Source organism: Callionymus lyra, chromosome 18, assembly GCF_982586985.1.
Source record: "Callionymus lyra chromosome 18, fCalLyr1.hap1.1, whole genome shotgun sequence".
NCBI lineage: Eukaryota > Metazoa > Chordata > Actinopteri > Syngnathiformes > Callionymidae > Callionymus > Callionymus lyra.
In genome coordinates, this window is record NC_141835.1 from 4,634,781 (window position 1) to 4,655,293 (window position 20,513).

At 39.0% G+C, this 20,513-nt stretch overlaps 2 protein-coding genes across 7 annotated transcripts in view; both read left to right on the forward strand.

The window, feature by feature from the left end:
- The first annotated feature begins 1,261 nt into the window (after positions 1-1,261).
- dcaf5 (ddb1 and cul4 associated factor 5) lies at positions 1,262-12,858 on the forward strand. The gene is made up of 9 exons (XM_087780184.1): positions 1,262-1,625; positions 3,098-3,241; positions 3,537-3,573; positions 3,645-3,784; positions 3,850-3,979; positions 7,156-7,369; positions 9,916-9,982; positions 10,057-10,184; positions 11,269-12,858. The coding sequence occupies exons 1-9, from the start codon at positions 1,418-1,420 to the stop codon at positions 12,502-12,504; spliced, it is 2,304 nt and encodes a 767-aa protein (XP_087636310.1). The 5' UTR covers positions 1,262-1,417; the 3' UTR covers positions 12,505-12,858.
- A 4,535-nt stretch (positions 12,859-17,393) lies between these two features.
- actn1 (actinin, alpha 1) overlaps positions 17,394-20,513 on the forward strand; it is a 50,859-nt gene continuing 47,739 nt past the window's right edge. For 3 of the 6 annotated variants that reach the window (XM_087780453.1, XM_087780454.1, XM_087780458.1), the window contains exon 1: positions 17,395-17,724. In XM_087780453.1, the coding sequence (XP_087636579.1) occupies positions 17,626-17,724 (99 nt within the window). In that variant the 5' untranslated portion in view covers positions 17,395-17,625. Of the gene's footprint in view, positions 17,725-20,513 lie in introns of all 6 variants that reach the window. The other 3 variants (XM_087780456.1, XM_087780457.1, XM_087780455.1) reach the window with 2 other exon arrangements.

A 20,513-nucleotide genomic window follows, 5' to 3' on the forward strand; every position in this document is an offset into this window, starting at 1 on the left:
GAAGGGAACGTTTGTTTTGTTCACGGCTGAAAAAAAGAAAAGGGTTCAGACGCCACCTCCCAGTCACGACGATGGTTGTTTGTCAGTATTCATTTTGTTGTGTATGTTTTGTTTCATCTCGGATTTAAAAAAAAAAGGACCGTCCGATCTCAACGACTACCACTGTAATCCCGGGTTCTGGGAATAATAAAACTAGTTAACACTAAAGGAACGCTTGTGTTTTTACTCCAGATTAATGTTTTCACATTTTAATAAACGCATGATTTAAATGTGGCAACAATAGTTCTTGAACATGACGGACAGATGATGACTCAAACCCTCGCAGGAGCCGAGGTATGAAGCAGACAATAACCCAGACTCACCTACTCTGTAATAAATCAATGCTAAACCTGCTAGCTTAGCATGCTAACAACTAGCTGTGGACAGTCTGAGGAGATATTTACGCCTTAAAACACTTTTTATATTCGTATGATATTAAATATTTATCTTTAAATCTGTAAATTGAGAGTTAAATAAACTTAGAATTTTTAAAACCCTATTGTGGACCTTTGGATTAAATTAAATAAATGTATGTAATCATAACGAACCTCGTCCTTTAAAACAAAGTAAAATTAAATCTTTCATTTTATTTATTTTACACTTTACTACAGTTTATTGTTCTCTTTGTATAGTTTTAGCTTAGTATATTTTATTAATATTTAATATTGTTTTATTACTACGTTACTGTGTTATTAGGGTTATTTTCAGCAGCAGATGATAATCCAATATGTAGAGGGATCAATAAAGTTTTATTATATTATAATATATAATTTATATCTATTTATCTATCTATCCATCTATCGATGTTAAATCGTTTTCTACTGTAAACTTGATTTACGTATCGATGGATTGATTCAATTGTGTTCTTCCAACATTTGCGTTGTTTTAGCAGTTCATAAGTAAGAGATTGAACATTAATACACTTATTAAAAACAATAAATAAATAAACAATAATTATAAAACAATAACAAAAAATTCTAATGATAAAATAAATAAATATTATTCAGGTTTTGTGCTGCAGGTGAACGACACGTGAATTAATTAAAATGGCGACTTAATATTAATTTATTTAACACATTTAAATGATATTATTAACGATTACATTTTGTGTTTATTTCACGAGGTTTCGACGGGGTCAGAGGTCACCGCCGGTGACCAGCTGGTGATGCCTCTGACAGACAGACAGGGGGAGAGAGAGAGAGACGCTCCCGGAGCAGGAAGCTGTTGCTTGGACTCCAACACCCAGCGAGGAGCGTCAAAAAAAAAACAACAACGACACCAGCACCGGCCTCCACCATGCAGCCGCAGCGCGTCCGTGCGTCCGAGTCCCGGTGAAGAAAAGGCAGTCGCCGCTAGCTTAGCATTAGCCTCGCGGAGGATGCGGGAGCTGAAGGGCTGCGGGATGCGCTCCTCGGTGGGCTTCTTGTCCCGCAGGGAGCTCAGCGGGCAGCCGCTCATGAAGGAAGAGTTCCAGAGGCTGCGGCTCGCCGGCTGCACCAGCCTGTACAAGAAGGACATGCTCGGGCACTTCGGCTGCGTCAACGCCATCGAGTTCTCCAACAACGGCGGGGAGTGGCTGGTCTCGGGTCAGTGGCCGGATCCGTTCCCCGGAGAACCAGGCGCACTTGTGGGCTAGCGATGCTAGGCTAACTAGCGATGCTAGGCTAACTAGCGATGCTAGGCTAACTAGCCTTAGCATGGCAATCAGCTGCGGCTTCAGCTGGAGTTAGCCTAGCATTGCTAACGACAACAACTGCGCTGACACACACACACGTGAGAGAACAACACGTAGAAAATAAACACACAACCTTTGTGTAAATGAGTTTTACACACATATCCAGACCATTATAGTGTCCAACACTAAAACTATGGCCTTGTAGTTGTTATTATTGCGCTCAACGCGTCTTTCTTTAAACACATTCTACTGGACAAACACACTTAAAATAACTATTTAATGTATTTGATCAGTTAAAATAAAAGTTCTATAGTATCTTAAAATTAAGTTTTCTGTAAAATGTAGTGAGTTTATGTTGTGAGTCATTCCAACGTAAACATCAAAGTATTATTAACTATCAAAAGGTAACACTTGAGTAATAACATAAATCTGCTGATAATAATATTAAACAATTGAGAATTAACTACACGTTTCAGACACTAAACATGTTATTATAATATATATATATATATATATATATTTATTCACATGCACGTATTTATGTTTAATCTGTTTTTTTGTATTATGTCTCAACTTTAAACTTCCTTTTGTGAAACTGTAAGAAAAATAAAGAGATAAATTAACATGAAAAATCAAAGTTATAAAAGTAGAAAATATTAATAGGATTTTATGCCGTAGAAAAAATATAGTTTGACACGAAGAGTATGTGTTAGAATGTATCTTATGATCCTATTTGAAAAGATTTAGATGCTTGTCGTTTTAAAGACTATATTCTGAAGTTGAAGGTTTAATATTATCGTGAGAACTTAACAGAACTACAGATGATTTCTTTCTCCATTTAATGCATTAAAAAACATAAAATTACAATAAAAATGTATTTAATTCGATCAAAGGAACAATGGTATCTTCAACACTTTAACTTTAGTTTTATTGAAGAAAATAAAGATGATAATATCGTCATTATAACTTAAATCTGTAAACTTATAAGATATTTTTTCGTCACTAAATGATTGAGTCATTTTACGATGTCAACGATCCAAGTAGTAACGACCAAAGGTCACGCTTGAGTCCAGAAATGACATAAATCAGCAGGTTAATGACAAACTATTGATACGTTATAATGACATAATGCTTGTTGACTATGTTTAATACGGACCAATATTATGACACTATGTCAACAGATAATGACATCACTATTATTGATGTTTAACACGACTGCACATTCATATACGTGGAGCCATTTATTTAGATTTCCTCTTGTTTTTATTGGCCATAAAAAGGAATTAAGAATCGTCTGTCATGGTTGTCCAGTGTTTCAGTCTCTCGTTTCTCTATTAAACTTCCACGATGTGTCAGTCATCCATGATGTGTCAATCATTGCAGGGGGAGACGACCGCCGGGTTCTTCTGTGGGACATGGAGAAGTCCATCAACGCTCGCTCCAAACCCATCAAACTCAAAGGGGAGCATCTGTCCAACATCTTCTGTCTGGCCTTCGACAGCAGCAACACCAAAGTCTTCTCTGGCGGTGAGACCATCAAAGTGGCTTTTATACAATATCTTTATTTTAAGTTGCATTTTTGAGTTTCATCGTCAAAAATATTAGTTGAAAACAAACGTGATCATTATCAGGTGTTGTTTTAGTGTCAAAATAAGACGAGTGTTTATGGTTGTTTTTCTTTAACGTCAAACGTTTTTATCAAAGTAGTTTAATTTCTGCAGCTCAGAAGTAACTCTTTATGGAGTTTCATGTGGAACAAAAGCTTTGGTAAAGGTTTTACACAGAGATGAATAAACGTCTAACGAAGTGTTCACTGTTTCAGGGAACGACGAGCAGGTGATTCTTCACGACGTTGAAAGGTTCGTGAAGCAGGTTCTTCTGTGGATGTTTGGTCGCTTCTCGTCGTTAACGCACTCGTCTTCTCCGGCAGACGAGAAACCCTCAACGTGTTCCTGCACATCGACGCCGTCTACAGCCTGTCCGTCAGCCCCGTCAACGACAACGTGTTCGCCAGCTCGTCGGACGACGGGCGCGTCCTGATCTGGGACACGCGTGGACCTCCTCACGGCGGTGAGTGAAGACGCCGCCTCTCTCGCCGCTTCTGATGACGCCGCTGCTTCACTCTCTCCCGTCAGAGCCCTTCTGTCTGGCCAGCTACCCTTCAGCCTTCCACAGCGTGATGTTCAACCCGGTGGAGCCGCGGCTGCTGGCGACCGCCAACTCCAAGGAGGGCGTGGGACTGTGGGACATACGGAAACCTCGCAGGTCTGAACCTTCACACGATTGTTAACACGGCTTCTGTCGACGCTCGCGGAGTCACTTTCTTCAATTAAAAATGTATATCATTTAAGTCAATGAATACTGAAGGCCTGAAAATGTAGCTATATTTGATAAAATAACGGAAATGTGTGACGTCTAAACAATATTCTTATTTAAAGCTGCAATTACAGAGGATGTCCATAGGGTGGTGCTGTTTCCCCTCTCTTTATTTAATCGAACTCAGAGAATGATTTCATCATACGTCACAGTCTAACGTTACGCTATAGTAAGACATTATTACATTAAAAATAAGTAAGTAAGTAATTCTTATTTGTATAGCGCTTTTCTAGACCAGGGTCACAAAGCGCTTAAACAATCAAAACAATATTCAATAAAGTATATATTTTAAAGGTCAAGATAAAACTGATAACACAACAAGAGTTCCAGAAAATCAAGGAAAAGCCTGAACAAATAAAAGTCTCTTAAGATGTTTCTTAAAGGAGTCAGTAGATCATCAAACACAAAGAGAGAGAAGATCGTTCCAAAGCTTAGGAGCAACAGCCTATGTAGTCGTTAAATAAATGAGCAAATCTAAGTTGCTATTAGTCTTTATTAGCTTCTCTTGATTAATATTTGTTGGTCAAAAGTGCAAATAATGACGAAAAAGATTCTTGAATAACTTTATTTTTTATTTCGACTCTGGAATTCTGGACAAGAGTAATATTCAGGTGTAAATTTATTTTATTTTGAAAACAGGAAATGGTAAACGTAAGCAGTTTTTTTAACTTCACTTAAAGTGACCAGAACACTATAAAGACATTTCATTTTTAATTCAAGGAATTAAAAAATATCTTATTAAACAGATAAATGAAGATAATGATCAAAGAATGTTTAAAATCATGATTGGATTTGACTTGATTAATCGAAGCTTGTTTTTGAAATATTGAACAGTTTGTTGATGAAACATTTAGATTCATCAGTACAAACGTCTTGTATGCAATATTTAAAAAATATGTATTAAAACTTTTTATATACAATATTGCACTGTTTTAAACATTCATATTTATATTTATACTTTTTTATATACATTCATTTTATGCAATATTTACAACATTATTTATTTAATCTATTTATACTATATTGCACTTTTTTTAAACTTATGAATATTTCTATTTATACTTTTTTAATATACATTCATTTTATGCAATATTTAAAACATTTATTTATTCTATTTATACTATATTGCACTATTTTTAACTTATTAATATTTATATTTATACTTTTTTATATACATTCTATGCAATATTAAAAAAAAAAAAAAAGTATTTATTATATATATACTATATTGCACTATTTTTAACTCATTAATATTTACAGTATATTTATACTTTTTTATATACATTAATTTTATGCAATATTTAAACGATTATTTATTTATTATATTTATACTATATTGCACCATTTTTAACTTATTCATAATTATATTTATACTTTTTATATAGATTCATTCTATGCAATATTTACATTATTTATTTATTCTATTCATACTATATTGCACTATTTTTAACTTATTAATATTTATATTTATACTTTTTTATAAACATTCATTTTATGCAATATTTAAAAGATTATTTATTTATTATATTTATACTATATTGCACTATTTTTAACTTATTCCTATTTATACTTTTTTATAGACATTCATTCTATGCAATATTTAAAAAAATATATTAATTTATTCTATTTATACTATATTGCACTATTTTTAACTTATTAATATTTATACTTCTTTATAGACATTCATTCTATGCAATATTAAAAAATATATTAATTTATTCTATTTATACTATATTGCACTATTTTTAACTTATTAATATTTATACTTCTTTATAGACATTCATTCTATGCAATATTTAAAAGATTATTTATTTATTCTATTTATACTATATTGCACTATTTTTAACTTATTAATATTTATACTTCTTTATAGACATTCATTCTATGCAATATTAAAAAATATATTAATTTATTCTATTTATACTATATTGCACTATTTTTAACTTATTAATATTTATACTTCTTTATAGACATTCATTCTATGCAATATTTAAAAGATTATTTATTTATTCTATTTATACTATATTGCACTATTTTTAACTTATTAATATTTATACTTCTTTATAGACATTCATTCTATGCAATATTAAAAAATATATTAATTTATTCTATTTATACTATATTGCACTATTTTTAACTTATTAATATTTATACTTCTTTATAGACATTCATTCTATGCAATATTTAAAAAAATATATTAATTTATTCTATTTATACTATATTGCACTATTTTTAACTTATTAATATTTATACTTCTTTATAGACATTCATTCTATGCAATATTAAAAAATATATTAATTTATTCTATTTATACTATATTGCACTATTTTTAACTTATTAATATTTATACTTCTTTATAGACATTCATTCTATGCAATATTAAAAAATATATTAATTTATTCTATTTATACTATATTGCACTATTTTTAACTTATTAATATTTATACTTCTTTATAGACATTCATTCTATGCAATATTAAAAAATATATTAATTTATTCTATTTATACTATATTGCACTATTTTTAACTTATTAATATTTATACTTCTTTATAGACATTCATTCTATGCAATATTAAAAAATATATTAATTTATTCTATTTATACTATATTGCACTATTTTTAACTTATTAATATTTATACTTCTTTATAGACATTCATTCTATGCAATATTTAAAAAATATATTAATTTATTCTATTTATACTATATTGCACTATTTTTAACTTATTAATATTTATACTTCTTTATAGACATTCATTCTATGCAATATTAAAAAATATATTAATTTATTCTATTTATACTATATTGCACTATTTTTAACTTATTAATATTTATACTTCTTTATAGACATTCATTCTATGCAATATTAAAAAATATATTTATTTATTCTATTTATACTATATTGCACTATTTTGAACTTATTAATATTTATACTTCTTTATAGACATTCATTTTATGCAATATTTAAAAGATTATTTATTTATTCTATTTATACTATATTGCACTATTTTGAACTTATTCCTATTTCTGTCTCTGGCCATGTATTCTGAGTGTGTCTGTCCTCAGCGCTCTGCTCAGGTATGGTGGCAGCATGTCTCTCCAGAGCGCCATGAGTGTTCGCTTCAACAGCACCGGCACGCAGCTGCTGGTTCTACGCCGCCGCCTGCCGCCCGTCCTGTACGAGCTGCACTCGCGTCTGCCCAGCTACCAGTTCGACAACCAGGGCTACTTCAACTCCTGCACCATGAAGAGCTGCTGCTTCGCCGGCGACAAGGACCAGGTGAGTCGTGAGATGTGACCTCTGACCTCCGGAAGCTCTCGTTCCGGGTCGAAGGAGAAGCAGTGAACCTCCGGTTATTGAGCAGAGCGGCGAGAGCAGACGACATGTGGTTCCAATAGAGCGGCGGAGTAAAAATAGAAGGATTCGTGTAATTGGGACGTTGAAGTGCTGGAGGATCAGCAGCAGCTTCAGCAGTTTGTTCTCCCTCTGGTCCTGCCAGACGTGACATCATCCTGCAGCCATGTTTGTTATGATGCTGTCGCGTCAGCAGAGCTCGTCACCACTTGAAGTGTTGAAGTGAAACACTCTGACCAACTATTGTGTCAGGATCAGACATTCTCAGGCAAATCATTTAATATGATATAAATATAGAAGTGTGTATTAGCAAGAAGTACTTGACTCTGGTGTTGTGATAGTGTAGTAACAAGTATATATGTGTAGTATTGTCCAGTACTTTACTCTGGTGTTGTGATAGTGTAGTAACAAGTATATATGTGTAGTATTGTCCAGTACTTGACTCTGGTGTTGTGATAGTGTAGTAACAAGTATATATGTGTAGTATTGTCCAGTACTTGACTCTGGTGTTGTGATAGTGTAGTAACAAGTATATATGTGTAGTATTGTCCAGTACTTGACTCTGGTGTTGTGATAGTGTAGTAACAAGTATATATGTGTAGTATTGTCAAGTACTTGACTCTGGTGTTGTGATAGTGTAGTAACAAATATATATGTGTAGTATTGTCAAGTACTTGACTCTGGTGTTGTGATAGTGTAGTAACAAGTATATATGTGTAGTATTGTCCAGTACTTGACTCTGGTGTGGTGATAGTGTAGTAACAAGTATATATGTGTAGTATTGTCCAGTACTTGACTCTGGTGTTGTGATAGTGTAGTAACAAGTATATATGTGTAGTATTGTCCAGTACTTGACTCTGGTGTGGTGATAGTGTAGTAACAAGTATATATGTGTAGTATTGTCCAGTACTTGACTCTGGTGCTGTGATAGTGTAGTAACAAGTATATATGTGTAGTATTGTCCAGTACTTGACTCTGGTGTTGTGATAGTGTAGTAACAAGTATATATGTGTAGTATTGTCCAGTACTTGACTCTGGTGTTGTGATAGTGTAGTAACAAGTATATATGTGTAGTATTGTCCAGTACTTGACTCTGGTGTTGTGATAGTGTAGTAACAAGTATATATGTTTAGTATTGTCCAGTACTTGACTCTGGTGTTGTGATAGTGTAGTAACAAGTATATGTGTGTAGTATTGTCCAGTACTTGACTCTGGTGTTGTGATAGTGTAGTAACAAGTATATATGTGTAGTATTGTCCAGTACTTGACTCTGGTGTTGTGATAGTGTAGTAACAAGTATATATGTGTAGTATTGTCCAGTACTTGACTCTGGTGTTGTGATAGTGTAGTAACAAGTATATATGTGTAGTATTGTCCAGTACTTGACTCTGGTGTTGTGATACTGTAGTAACAAGTATATATGTGTAGTTTTGTCCAGTACTTGACTCTGGTGTTGTGATAGTGTAGTAACAAGTATATATGTGTAGTATTGTCCAGTACTTGACTCTGGTGTTGTGATAGTGTAGTAACAAGTATATATGTGTAGTATTGTCCAGTACTTGACTCTGGTGTTGTGATAGTGTAGTAACAAGTATATATGTGTAGTATTGTCCAGTACTTGACTCTGGTGTTGTGATAGTGTAGTAACAAGTATATATGTGTAGTATTGTCCAGTACTTGACTCTGGTGTTGTGATAGTGTAGTAACAAGTATATATGTGTAGTATTGTCCAGTACTTGACTCTGGTGTTGTGATAGTGTAGTAACAAGTATATATGTGTAGTATTGTCCAGTACTTGACTCTGGTGTTGTGATAGTGTAGTAACAAGTATATATGTGTAGTATTGTCCAGTACTTGACTCTGGTGTTGTGATAGTGTAGTAACAAGTATATATGTGTAGTATTGTCCAGTACTTGACTCTGGTGTTGTGATAGTGTAGTAACAAGTATATATGTGTAGTATTGTCCAGTACTTGACTCTGGTGTTGTGATAGTGTAGTAACAAGTATATATGTGTAGTATTGTCCAGTACTTGACTCTGGTGTTGTAGTATTTACAGACCACATGACTCTTGACGAAGTCGTAACTACTTTCATTTGTTTTCAAACCAAAATATGTCCAAACATCAGCTTTAAAAGCTGCTGGACTCACTGTATCCTCTCGTCCTCAGTCATCACTCTTCCTTTAGCTGCTGAGGACGTAACGACTGCTGCCATCTAGTGGCCGGAAGTTGAATTGCTAAACAAAATTGAACGAACGCTGTGAATGTTTTCATGTTAGTTGTAAATATAAATCAAACAATTTGATTTTAAACACACTTAATTAAAGTGTAAACAATAAAAGAAGTGAACAGATTGATGACAGAAATAACGTCTCAAATCTACGATCATAATGTATGAGATAAACATCAAGAATGAACATCTGATCATGTTCTTCTTCTTCTTCTTCTTCTTCTTCTTCTTCTCTCCTCAGTACATCCTCTCCGGCTCGGACGACTTCAACCTCTACATGTGGAAGATCCCGAATCACCCTGAAGCAGGTGAGAGTCCCAGATGGTTCTGGTTCCGGTTCTAGTCGTGGTTCTGGTGGACACTGATCACGTGTCGCCGTCAGGGAGTCCCGGGCGTGTGGTCAACGGGGCCTTCATGGTCCTCAAGGGCCACCGATCCATCGTCAACCAGGTGCGCTTCAACCCGCACACCTACATGATCTGCTCCTCCGGCGTCGAGAAGGTCATCAAGGTGGGTCACCGAGCGTCGTGTTTTTTCTCTCTGCCACTGCGATGAAGCTCAAGATTGATTAAGAAACTTGTCAGATTAGGAAAAACTATCGTGTGAAAGAAGACGCGCCTCATGATTCACTTCCTGTCACATGACTCAACGTCTGTGACTTTTTTGGGTATTTTTTATCCTAACAACCAAGTTAGACAAAGTAAACAAAAAACAAAACAAAGGAAAAAACACAAATAAGTGATTTAACCTTTAGTTTTCTACTGAAAATTAATTAATTATAATATAAAACTTCCCCCTTTTTTGATCTTCCCCTTATTTTCTTTCATATTCAATGTGTTTATTTGAATATATTCGTTTTTAATACATTATTTAAGTATAAACTGACTTTTTTTTAAATAAGTTTGTGGGCAAAAAAAGTTCCCTTTTGTCATATTTGAGTGTTTTACACAAATATCATCAAATATCTGTTAATTAATGGTGAGAATTTTAAGGTTTTATTCTTCTTTACTTTCGTATGAAGTACAATTGACTTTGATATGTTTGAAAAAAACCTCTAAAAATAGTGATCATTTGATCTTCTTTGCGTTATTTTCATTTTATTATGTTTTTTTTAACGTGTTTATTCAAATATATTACTTGTTACACACATTTCTCAAGTATATTAACTCACTTTGTGAAAACTTCCTCAAAACAAGTTTGTGGAGAAAAAAAAAAGCATCTTTTGTCGTATTTTTAATGTTTTGCACATAAATATTTACACAAATATGTCACATGTTTATTAATAAAATAAGATTTTTACACTTTAGAGAGAACATAGAAAAGTGACGTTTCTATTTGTTCAGGCTTTTCCTTGATTTTCTGGAACTCCTGTGTTGTTCTCATTATTATCTTGATCTTTAAAGTATTTATTTTATTGAATATTGTTTTGATTGTTTAAGCGCTTTGTGACCCTGGTCTGGAAAAGCGCTCTATAAATAAATATTACTTACTTACTTACATGTTAAAATAATGATGACCATAATGAATAATAAAAGTCTTAAATGATAAAAACGTGATAAACATGATGAAATACTTGTGTACAACTGTGCCTCAGGTGTGGAGTCCGTACCAACAGCCCGACAGCCTGGGCGACCTGGACGGCCGCGTGGAGGACAAGTCCAGGATCCTGTACACGCACGAGGAGTACATCAACCTGGTGCTGAACAGCGGCAGCGGACTCTCGCACGACTACGTGAGCCAGTCCATCCAGGAGGACCCGCGCATGATGGCCTTCTTCGACTCGCTGGTGCGGCGCGAGATCGAGGGCTGGAGCTCCGACTCCGACAGCGACCTGAGCGAGGGGGCGCTGCTGCAGCTGCACGCCCGGGGGCGCCGCTCCACCCGGGTCACGCCCGCCGCCGCCGCCGCCGCCGCGCCCCCCGCCGCCGCCCCCGCTCCGGACCCCGACTCCGACAACTCCTCGTCCTCCGGGCCCGACGCCTCCAACGGGGAGGAGGACGAGGAGGACGAGGAGCCACCGGCGGCGGCGGCGGCGGAGGGCGAGTCCAGGAGGAGGCGACGCCCTCAGAGGCCGCAGTCCAGCTTCCTGGTCAACGAGGGCTCGGACTCCAGCGAGTTCTGGCTGGACCCCATGCCTCGCCCGCGCTCCCCCAGCCCGCGGGACAACTCCACGCTGTCCAGTCCGCCCACGTCGCCCTCGCTCCCCGTCGGGGCGTCCAGCTCGTCCTCGTCCTCGTCCTCGTCCAGCAGCGACGACGAGGAGCGCCGGAGCGCCGTGCGGCGCCGCAACGTGACGCGGCGGCAGCGCGTGCACGTGGTGTCGCGGGCGGGCCAGCGCCGCGACTCCTCGCACGCCCTCTTCGCCGCCAGCGACTGCTGCTCGTACCCGTCCATCTCGGCGGCGGAGCTGCTGTCCTCGTCCGACGAGGAGCAGAACTCTCGGGTGGCGCCCGAAGACAAGCGCCTCAGCCCCTCCTACTTCGTGTGTCTCAGCCCCGACCTCTCGCCGGAGGACGAGGGCGCCCCCTGCAGGACTGAGCGGCAGGAGAGCAGGACCGGCGAGGAGAGCTCGGACGCCCCGGAAGCCTCCGGCAGCTCCCTGGCTCCGGACGGAGGCCCCAGGAGTCGGTGCGGCTCCGGGGCCAACGGGCGGCACCGGACTGACGCCGCCGAGAGGTTCTCCGAGTCGGACGGGGAGACGGAGGTTCCGCCGGAAGACGCCGGGAGTCCTCCGAAGGGGGTCCACGCCGGCGCCATCAAACGGACTTACTTGGGCTCGGAGGAGAGCAGATCCCCGTCCTCGCCCTCCGAGAAGAAGCTCAGACTCTGAAGCGTTTTTAGGAGTTTTTACGGCGTTTTTTTTTGTTGTTTTTCTCACGTCTCGGTGAAGAGAGTGTGTGTGTGTGAGAGCGCGTGTGTGTGAGTGTGAGCGTGTGTGTGTGTGTGAGAGCGTATTAGTGGACGGTCCGACTCCAGATGACGTCGAAGCGAAAGAATGTCACGAAGACGTTTAGTTTTTCCGGCGGCGACTCTCGAGCGACTCATGATTTTCGTACTTTAGACTCTTTTTGTTTATTTCTGACGTGAAAAAAAACAAACTCCGGTGTTTCTGTGCTTTCAGTTTCTAGTTTCACTTCAGAAGAAACATTTTTATTCTCCATTAAAAGACATGCGCTCACGTCCACCTTGACTTCCTGTCGTAGACCTTCTCACTTCCTGCTCCGCGGCGAGCCGACGGGATCCGATCCCCATCCAACCGTGTCACTTCCTACTTTGTAACGCGGAGGACTCTTATTGTGGCGGGACTCGTCTGCAGGAAGTGCTGGTCGTTCAGCGGCTGCTCGCCATATGTTCCGTGATGGATCGCAGGCCCGCGGCGCTGATCAGCCGAGATTTAGCCGTTTTTTGTCTAAACGATCGTTCGTGGAAGTATTCGCTCCACTTCTGCCGCACAGAGTTGTCGGTTCGACGCCGGCGATCTTTCACGAAACCGATTCTTAATTCGATCTGGTATCGAAACAAACCTTTAGATTAATTGATTTAAAGTTAAAAGTTAAAGCTAAAGGTAGTAAACGAGTGACTTCAACACATGCTGAGCTCCTTCACAGCAAAGGAGGGGTAGGTGATATTCAAAACCATGTGACCAACCTCATCTTTTTTTTCCTGAAACCGAACCTCATGTTGCAAAATCCTTCGTTCAAACCAGGACGACATGGGGGCGGAGCTTAATGATCACATGACCATTTGTTACAGGCGGCGTCAAGCGATCGGACGCTTTTCTTTTTTCTTTCACTTCTGAGGAAGATAATTTCATTAACTTTAACATTAAATAGAGTTTCCTGGTTTAAAGGTGATTTTAAAGTGATGTAAAAAAAGGTTTAAGGAAATAAAACTCTTTGCCTTTGATCTTAAACATATAAACATTAAACGTTAAAGACAAAGATGTTTAAACGTTTTAACTCGACTGATTAGATCAACTTTATTAACAAAGAAATCAAAAGACTTTATTAAGTCAATGGAACTTGTTTTATATTTTCAACAACGATGTGTTTTGGGAAATAAACCCTTTTGCCTTTGATCTTTACCTTAAAGCTAAAGATCGACCTTTAAACCTTTAAACCTTTTAATTTGACAGATTAACAAAGAAAACAAAACTTTATTAATTCAATAGAACTTATTTTATTCATATTTTTAAACAAGGTAAAAAAAACAACCTTAAGGTAAAAGACTTTAAACATTAAAGACATATGTTGCCTTTTAGGCATTTTAACTTGACAGATTAACGTTTTTTTTAATGTTTTTATTAAAAATACAGCTATAAACGTATATATAAATTTAAACATTAATTTAAAGTGTAACAGTAGAGAGTCGCGGGGGCAGCACCTGAGGTCAAGAGGCCCGTGAAGCTCCCGCAAAGTCGTCGAAGAGATCAAAGCGGAAGAAGCGTAACCTTTGACCTCCCGTCCGTCGTCCCGTATCTCGTATCTTGTCGTGTCTGCGGCGCCGGAGCCACGAACCCAAACAGTCTGGCGCAGGAATCACACGGCGTCCTTCGCTCGTCCCTACATGGCTCCGCGAGGACGTCTGCTCCAGGATTCCTGCGCCGACTGGAATACCTTTGGCCAGACGCCAGCGCCGAAGCCAAACAAGACGCGGCAGAAACTCTTCGCATGACCCCAAAGTCCCGGGGTGACGCCGCAGACTTGCATCATGGGAGTTTTTTTGTTTGGAGAAGGATGCGATGACATCATGGTGAACCACTCGACTGGTGACGCCACGTTGTGACGGGTCTGGAGAAACGAAGTCCGACACCTTCTGAACACGGATGTCAGAGGCAGACGGGGGGAGACCCCGGGACGGAGACCCCGGGACGGAGACCCCGGGACGGAGACCCCGGGACGGAGACCCCGGGACGGAGCCACGGCGAGTCTGTGCAGCGATCGGCATGGACTCGCTGGACTCGCTCCAGAGGCTCGGCTGCAGTCGTCACCTCGGCTCCTGCTTCCTCCGTGACATCACCGGGCCTCAGCTTTCTCCATATATGGAAGAAGCTGCACTTTCCCTCGGAACCGGCTCCTGGCCCGACTCCTGCCCCGGTGTCCACGAGGCTTACCTTACAAGGCAGACCTGGCAGCTGCTCCAGATGTTCACGGGTCGTGACGTTAAACCCGTGAAAGTCTTCAGTGGCTCACCACCGACTCGGGTTACACTTGAAATCCTCCGTTTGATTCACAAATATAAACATTTCTTACTCGGAAATCATGATTTCGGCCTTTTTAACAAACTAACTAAAGACACAAGCGCTGGTTTCTCATCACGCAAACCCTCGCAGGAGCCGAGGTCTCCAGCGACTTCCCTCGCAATGACATGATTTCAGTGAAGTTAGATCTGTTCAGATGAATCACTTGTTGTTTCTACTGGAATGTTTACTTTCTGGCTAACTAGCAATGTTAGCTCCTGTGTTATCAGTTTTATCTTGACCTTTAAATGATACTTTATTGAATATTGTTTTGATTGTTTAAGCGCTTTGTGACCCTGGTCTGGAAAAGCGCTATATAAATACAAATTACTTACATACTAACTAGCTATCTTAGCTCGTGGCTAACTAGCTAGATTAGCTCGTGGCTAACTAGCAATGTTAGCTCCTGTGTTGTTCTCAGTTTTATCTTGACCTTTAAATGATACTTTATTGAATATTGTTTTGATTGTTTAAGCGCTTCGTGACCCTGGTCTGGAAAAGCGCTATATAAATACAAATTACTTACATACTAACTAGCTATCTTAGCTCGTGGCTAACTAGCTAGATTAGCTCGTGGCTAACTAGCAATGTTAGCTCCTGTGTTGTTCTCAGTTTTTTCTTGACCTTTAAATGATACTTTGTTGAATATTGTTTTGATTGTTTAAGCGCTTCGTGACCCTGGTCTGGAAAAGCGCTATATAAATACAAATTACTTACATACTAACTAGCTATCTTAGCTCGTGGCTAACTAGCTAGATTAGCTCGTGGCTAACTAGCAATGTTAGCTCCTGTGTTGTTCTCAGTTTTATCTTGACCTTTAAATTATACTTTATTGAATATTGTTTTGATTGTTTAAGCGCTTCGTGACCCTGGTCTGGAAAAGCGCTATATAAATACAAATTACTTACATACTAACTAGCTATCTTAGCTCGTGGCTAACTAGCTAGATTAGCTCGTGGCTAACTAGCAATGTTAGCTCCTGTGTTGTTCTCAGTTTTTTCTTGACCTTTAAATGATACTTTATTGAATATTGTTTTGATTGTTTAAGCGCTTTGTGACCCTGGTCTGGAAAAGCGCTATATAAATACAAATTACTTACATACTAACTAGCTATCTTAGCTCGTGGCTAACTAGCTAGATTAGCTCGTGGCTAACTAGCAATGTTAGCTCCTGGCTGGAACTCCTGTGTTGTTCTCAGTTTTATCTTGACCTTTAAATGATACTTTATTGAATATTGTTTTGATTGTTTAAGCGCTTTGTGACCCTGGTCTGGAAAAGCGCTATATAAATACAAATTACTTACATACTAACTAGCTATCTTAGCTCGTGGCTAACTAGCTAGCTTAGCTCGTGGCTAACTAGCAATGTTAGCTCCTGGCTGGAACTCCTGTGTTGTTCTCAGTTTTATCTTGACCTTTAAATGATACTTTATTGAATATTGTTTTGATTGTTTAAGCGCTTTGTGACCCTGGTCTGGAAAAGCGCTATACAAATACAAATTACTTACGTACTAACTAGCTATCTTAGCTCGTGGCTAACTAGCTAGCTTAGCTCGTGGCTAACTAGCTAGCTTAGCTTGTGGCTAACCGGCTAAATGCAGGTATTTAATCGTTATTAAAAGATTACGATTTAATATTTTATTCCTACAATTAGCTAATGATTTTCATACAAGTTAAACATTGTTATATAAATTATAAATTACATATCGAATTTAATGCTTGAATGTTTTTTTTTTGTTTTACTTTTAAAATTCCTTAAAACAGCTCATTTGTTTGAAGATTTTTTCAGTTTTTACTTTAGTTTTTTTCTTTTTTTAGTCAGTTTTGTAACTTTGCAAAAAAAGGAGTGACGTCACAAAGAGTAATTTTATTGTGAAAACTTACCTTTATAATGATGCTCTTTATGAGTGTAAATCTTTTTTTAATACAAAAAATAGGAATAAAACGTAAAATAAATTGGTCATTTCTTATAATATTAAGGAAAATAATTAAAAAATAAATAAATAATTAACACTTAATGTCAGTTCCATCAAATACATATTCAACACGTGTTTTTGTTGCCCTAAAAATGCTAACTAATAAAAAATAATCTTATTCATTTTATTCACCATCAAAACATTAAATTCACAAATTCAATTTAAGTAAACACTCAAATATGTAAACAAAAACGATCCTTTTACATCTTTTCATGAACAAATTCAAAGGTTTTTCACGTGATGTTTATTTTTAAAACACGTTTAACGAAATCAATTCCTAAATTATTTACGTACCGCGTCCAGGGATTACTCGTCGCCACGTAACGCGTTACTTTGAAAAGCCGCAGCCTTGGCTTTGATGTAACAAAGCAATAAAGCCGCTTCATCATTGACAGCGTCGCCGGCCAATCGGCTCGCAGTGGGCGTGGCCCGCGCCGCCCCCTCCCGACCAATCAGCGGCGCCGCTCGCCTCCCCGATTCAAATCCGCCTTTTGAGGCTGAAGTTTCCGCGTCTGTCGGAGCCTCGACTGTGGAGCGAGAAGAAGAAGAAGAAGAAGAAGAAGAAGAAGAAGAAGAAGAAGTCCTGGAGCGAGAGAAGAGAGAGAGAGAGAGAGAGAAAGAGAGAGAGAGAGAGAAAGAGAGAGAGAAGCCGGGGCTTGGACCGCTGATCCCATCCCGTCTGGAGGAGACGCTGAGCTGAGCCAGGAGACGCGAGACACCCGAGCTTCAGGACCACGATGGAGCAGTACGATGACGAGATCGACTACATGCAGCAGGAGGACGACTGGGACCGGGACATGCTGCTGGACCCGGCGTGGGAGAAGCAGCAGCGGAAGGTAAGAACGTCTGCTGGCGACGAGTTGGGCTTTTGACGAGGACGGGACTCGAGCCGCACAACTTTTACAGCAGTTACGGTAAAGAGAGAGAGAGGGTCTGGGGGGGTGTTAGGGGGGTTGTTAGGGGGGGACGGGACGCCCGGGGACGCCCACCTTCCCCGCGCAACAGATGTCAGCCACGCGCTGATCCTGTCATCTATGATGTGGATCAGGGTCCAGACCAGGGTGTGGCGGGAGTCCCGAGCCCCGTGGAGTCCGTGTTGTTGTGGGTCCGCATCAGGAGTCTCTCCCAACAACACAACTTCCCAGAGAAGAAGAAGAAGAAGAAAAAAAAGCTGCGGAATCCGAGCTCTGTGGTTTGGGCAGGGCTGAGCTGATCCTGCCCAAAAATGGTCATAATCGGCCCCTTCTCTGCTCCTGGAAAAACTCTTTCCCCCCCAAACTCCAGTCAGCTTCTAGTTCCTGTGTTGTGTCAGCAGCTACTGGATGTTGAGGGTCCCGGGGTCAGGTGTGAGGTCCGGGGCTCTGACCCACTTATTGACCCCGCATTGATCCGGGGTTCGATTCTGTGAAGGGTCAGAATAAACCAGTGAGTTTAGTGTGGAAAACATCAACAAAACACACTTTCAGTAAAAAAAACTCACTTTTATTGGCAGCGGCTGTAGAAGTCTTTCGCTGACATTCCTTTCCATTGAAACGCTGGGGCGTCACTGAGGACGGTGTGACCCCAAATGTGGCTGAAAAGGTCAAAGTCATCACAGTAGTATAATGTACCTCGAGTTTGCATTAGCTCGACTAGTTTTATCTAATTGTGTTATGTTAGTTAAGAGAGTGTATCGGCAAGAATCGAGTGATACGTGTCACGATACAATACGATGTATAGTGATACTGTAGTAACAAGTATATATGTGTAGTATTGTGGAGTACCTGACTCTGGTGTTGTGATAGTGTAGTAACAAGTATATATGTGTAGTATTGTGGAGTACCTGACTCTGGTGTTGTGATAGTGTAGTAACAAGTATATATGTGTAGTATTGTCCAGTACTTGACTCTTGTGTGGTGATAGTGTAGTAACAAGTATATATGTGTAGTATTGTGGAGTACTTGACTCTGGTGTGGTGATAGTGTAGTAACAAGTATGTATGTGTAGTATTGTGGAGTACTTGACTCTGGTGTGGTGAGAGTGTAGTAACAAGTATGTATGTGTAGTATTGTCCAGTACTTGACTCTGGTGTTGTGATAGTGTAGTAACAAGTATATATGTGTAGTATTGTGGAGTACTTGACTCTGGTGTGGTGATAGTGTAGTAACAAGTATATATGTGTAGTATTGTCCAGTACTTGACTCTTGTGTTGTGATAGTGTAGTAACAAGTATATATGTGTAGAATTGTCCAGTACTTGACTCTGGTGTGGTGATAGTGTAGTAACAAGTATATATGTGTAGTATTGTCCAGTACTTGACTCTGTTTTTGTGATAGTGGAGTAACAAGTATATATGTGTAGTATCGTCCAGTACTTGACTCTGGTGTTGTGATAGTGTAGTAACAAGTATATATGTGTAGTATTGTCCAGTACTTGACTCTGGTGTTGTGATAGTGTCGTAGCAAGTCTATATATGTAGTATTGTCCAGTACTTGACTCTGGTGTTGTGATGGTGTAGTAACAAGGATATATGTGTAGTATTGTCGAGTAATTGACTCTGGTGTTGTGATACTGTAGTAACAAGGATATATGTGTAGTATTGTCGAGTACTTGACTCTGGTGTTGTGATAGTGTAGTAACAAGTATATATGTGTAGTATTGTCCAGTACTTGACTCTGGTGTTGTGATAGTGTAGTAACAAGTATATATGTGTAGTATTGTCGAGTACTTGACTCTGGTGTTGTGATACTGAAGTAACAAGGATATATGTGTAGTATTGTCCAGTACTTGACTCTGGTGTTGTGATAGTGTAGTAACAAGTATATATATGTGTAGTATTGTCCAGTACTTGACTCTGGTGTTGTGATAGTGTAGTAACAAGGATATATGTGTAGTATTGTCCAGTACTATCCTCTGGTGTTGTGATAGTGTAGTAACAAGTATGTATGTGTAGTATTGTCGAGTACTTGACTCTGGTGTTGTGATAGTGTAGTAACAAGTATATATGTGTAGTATTGTCGAGTACTTGACTCTGGTGTTGTGATAGTGTAGTAACAAGGATGTAAGTGTAGTATTGTCCAGTACTTGACAAAGTCGTAACTGCTTTCATTCGTTTTCAAACCAAAATACTGCTGTATCCTCTCGTCCTCAGTCATCACTAGGATCTCGCGGGATTTCATTGTTCCTTTAGCTGATGTGAACGTGACGACTGCAGCACAAAAATAAAAAATATATCGATACCGTATTGTGGGAGAAAAAGACAATATTAACGTGTATCGATACTTTTAAAACCCTTATTATAGTTGGTATTCCGCGGTCAAGGTTGGGTGTAACCTGTCCCAGCTAACAAGGGCTATAGTCAGGAGAAACATTGGACAAGTCGTACATCAGTCACATCTTGAACAAGTTTGTTTTGTAGCCAAAAATAATCCGAGCCACTGATTTAATGCAGTATCTTCTTCTAGTAAAGATGGCGTCTGGATCTGAGCGTCATCGAGGCGAGTCGAGCTGCGAGGATGTTGTCGAAGCAGGTTCTCGGCGTGTCTGCGAGTTCTTTGAATACTTGAGTCTGTTGCGAGTCTCAACCTGAGAGTCTGAGAAGAAAAAAACTCTTATCTTCCATCTCGACCCTCGATGAGTTTATAGC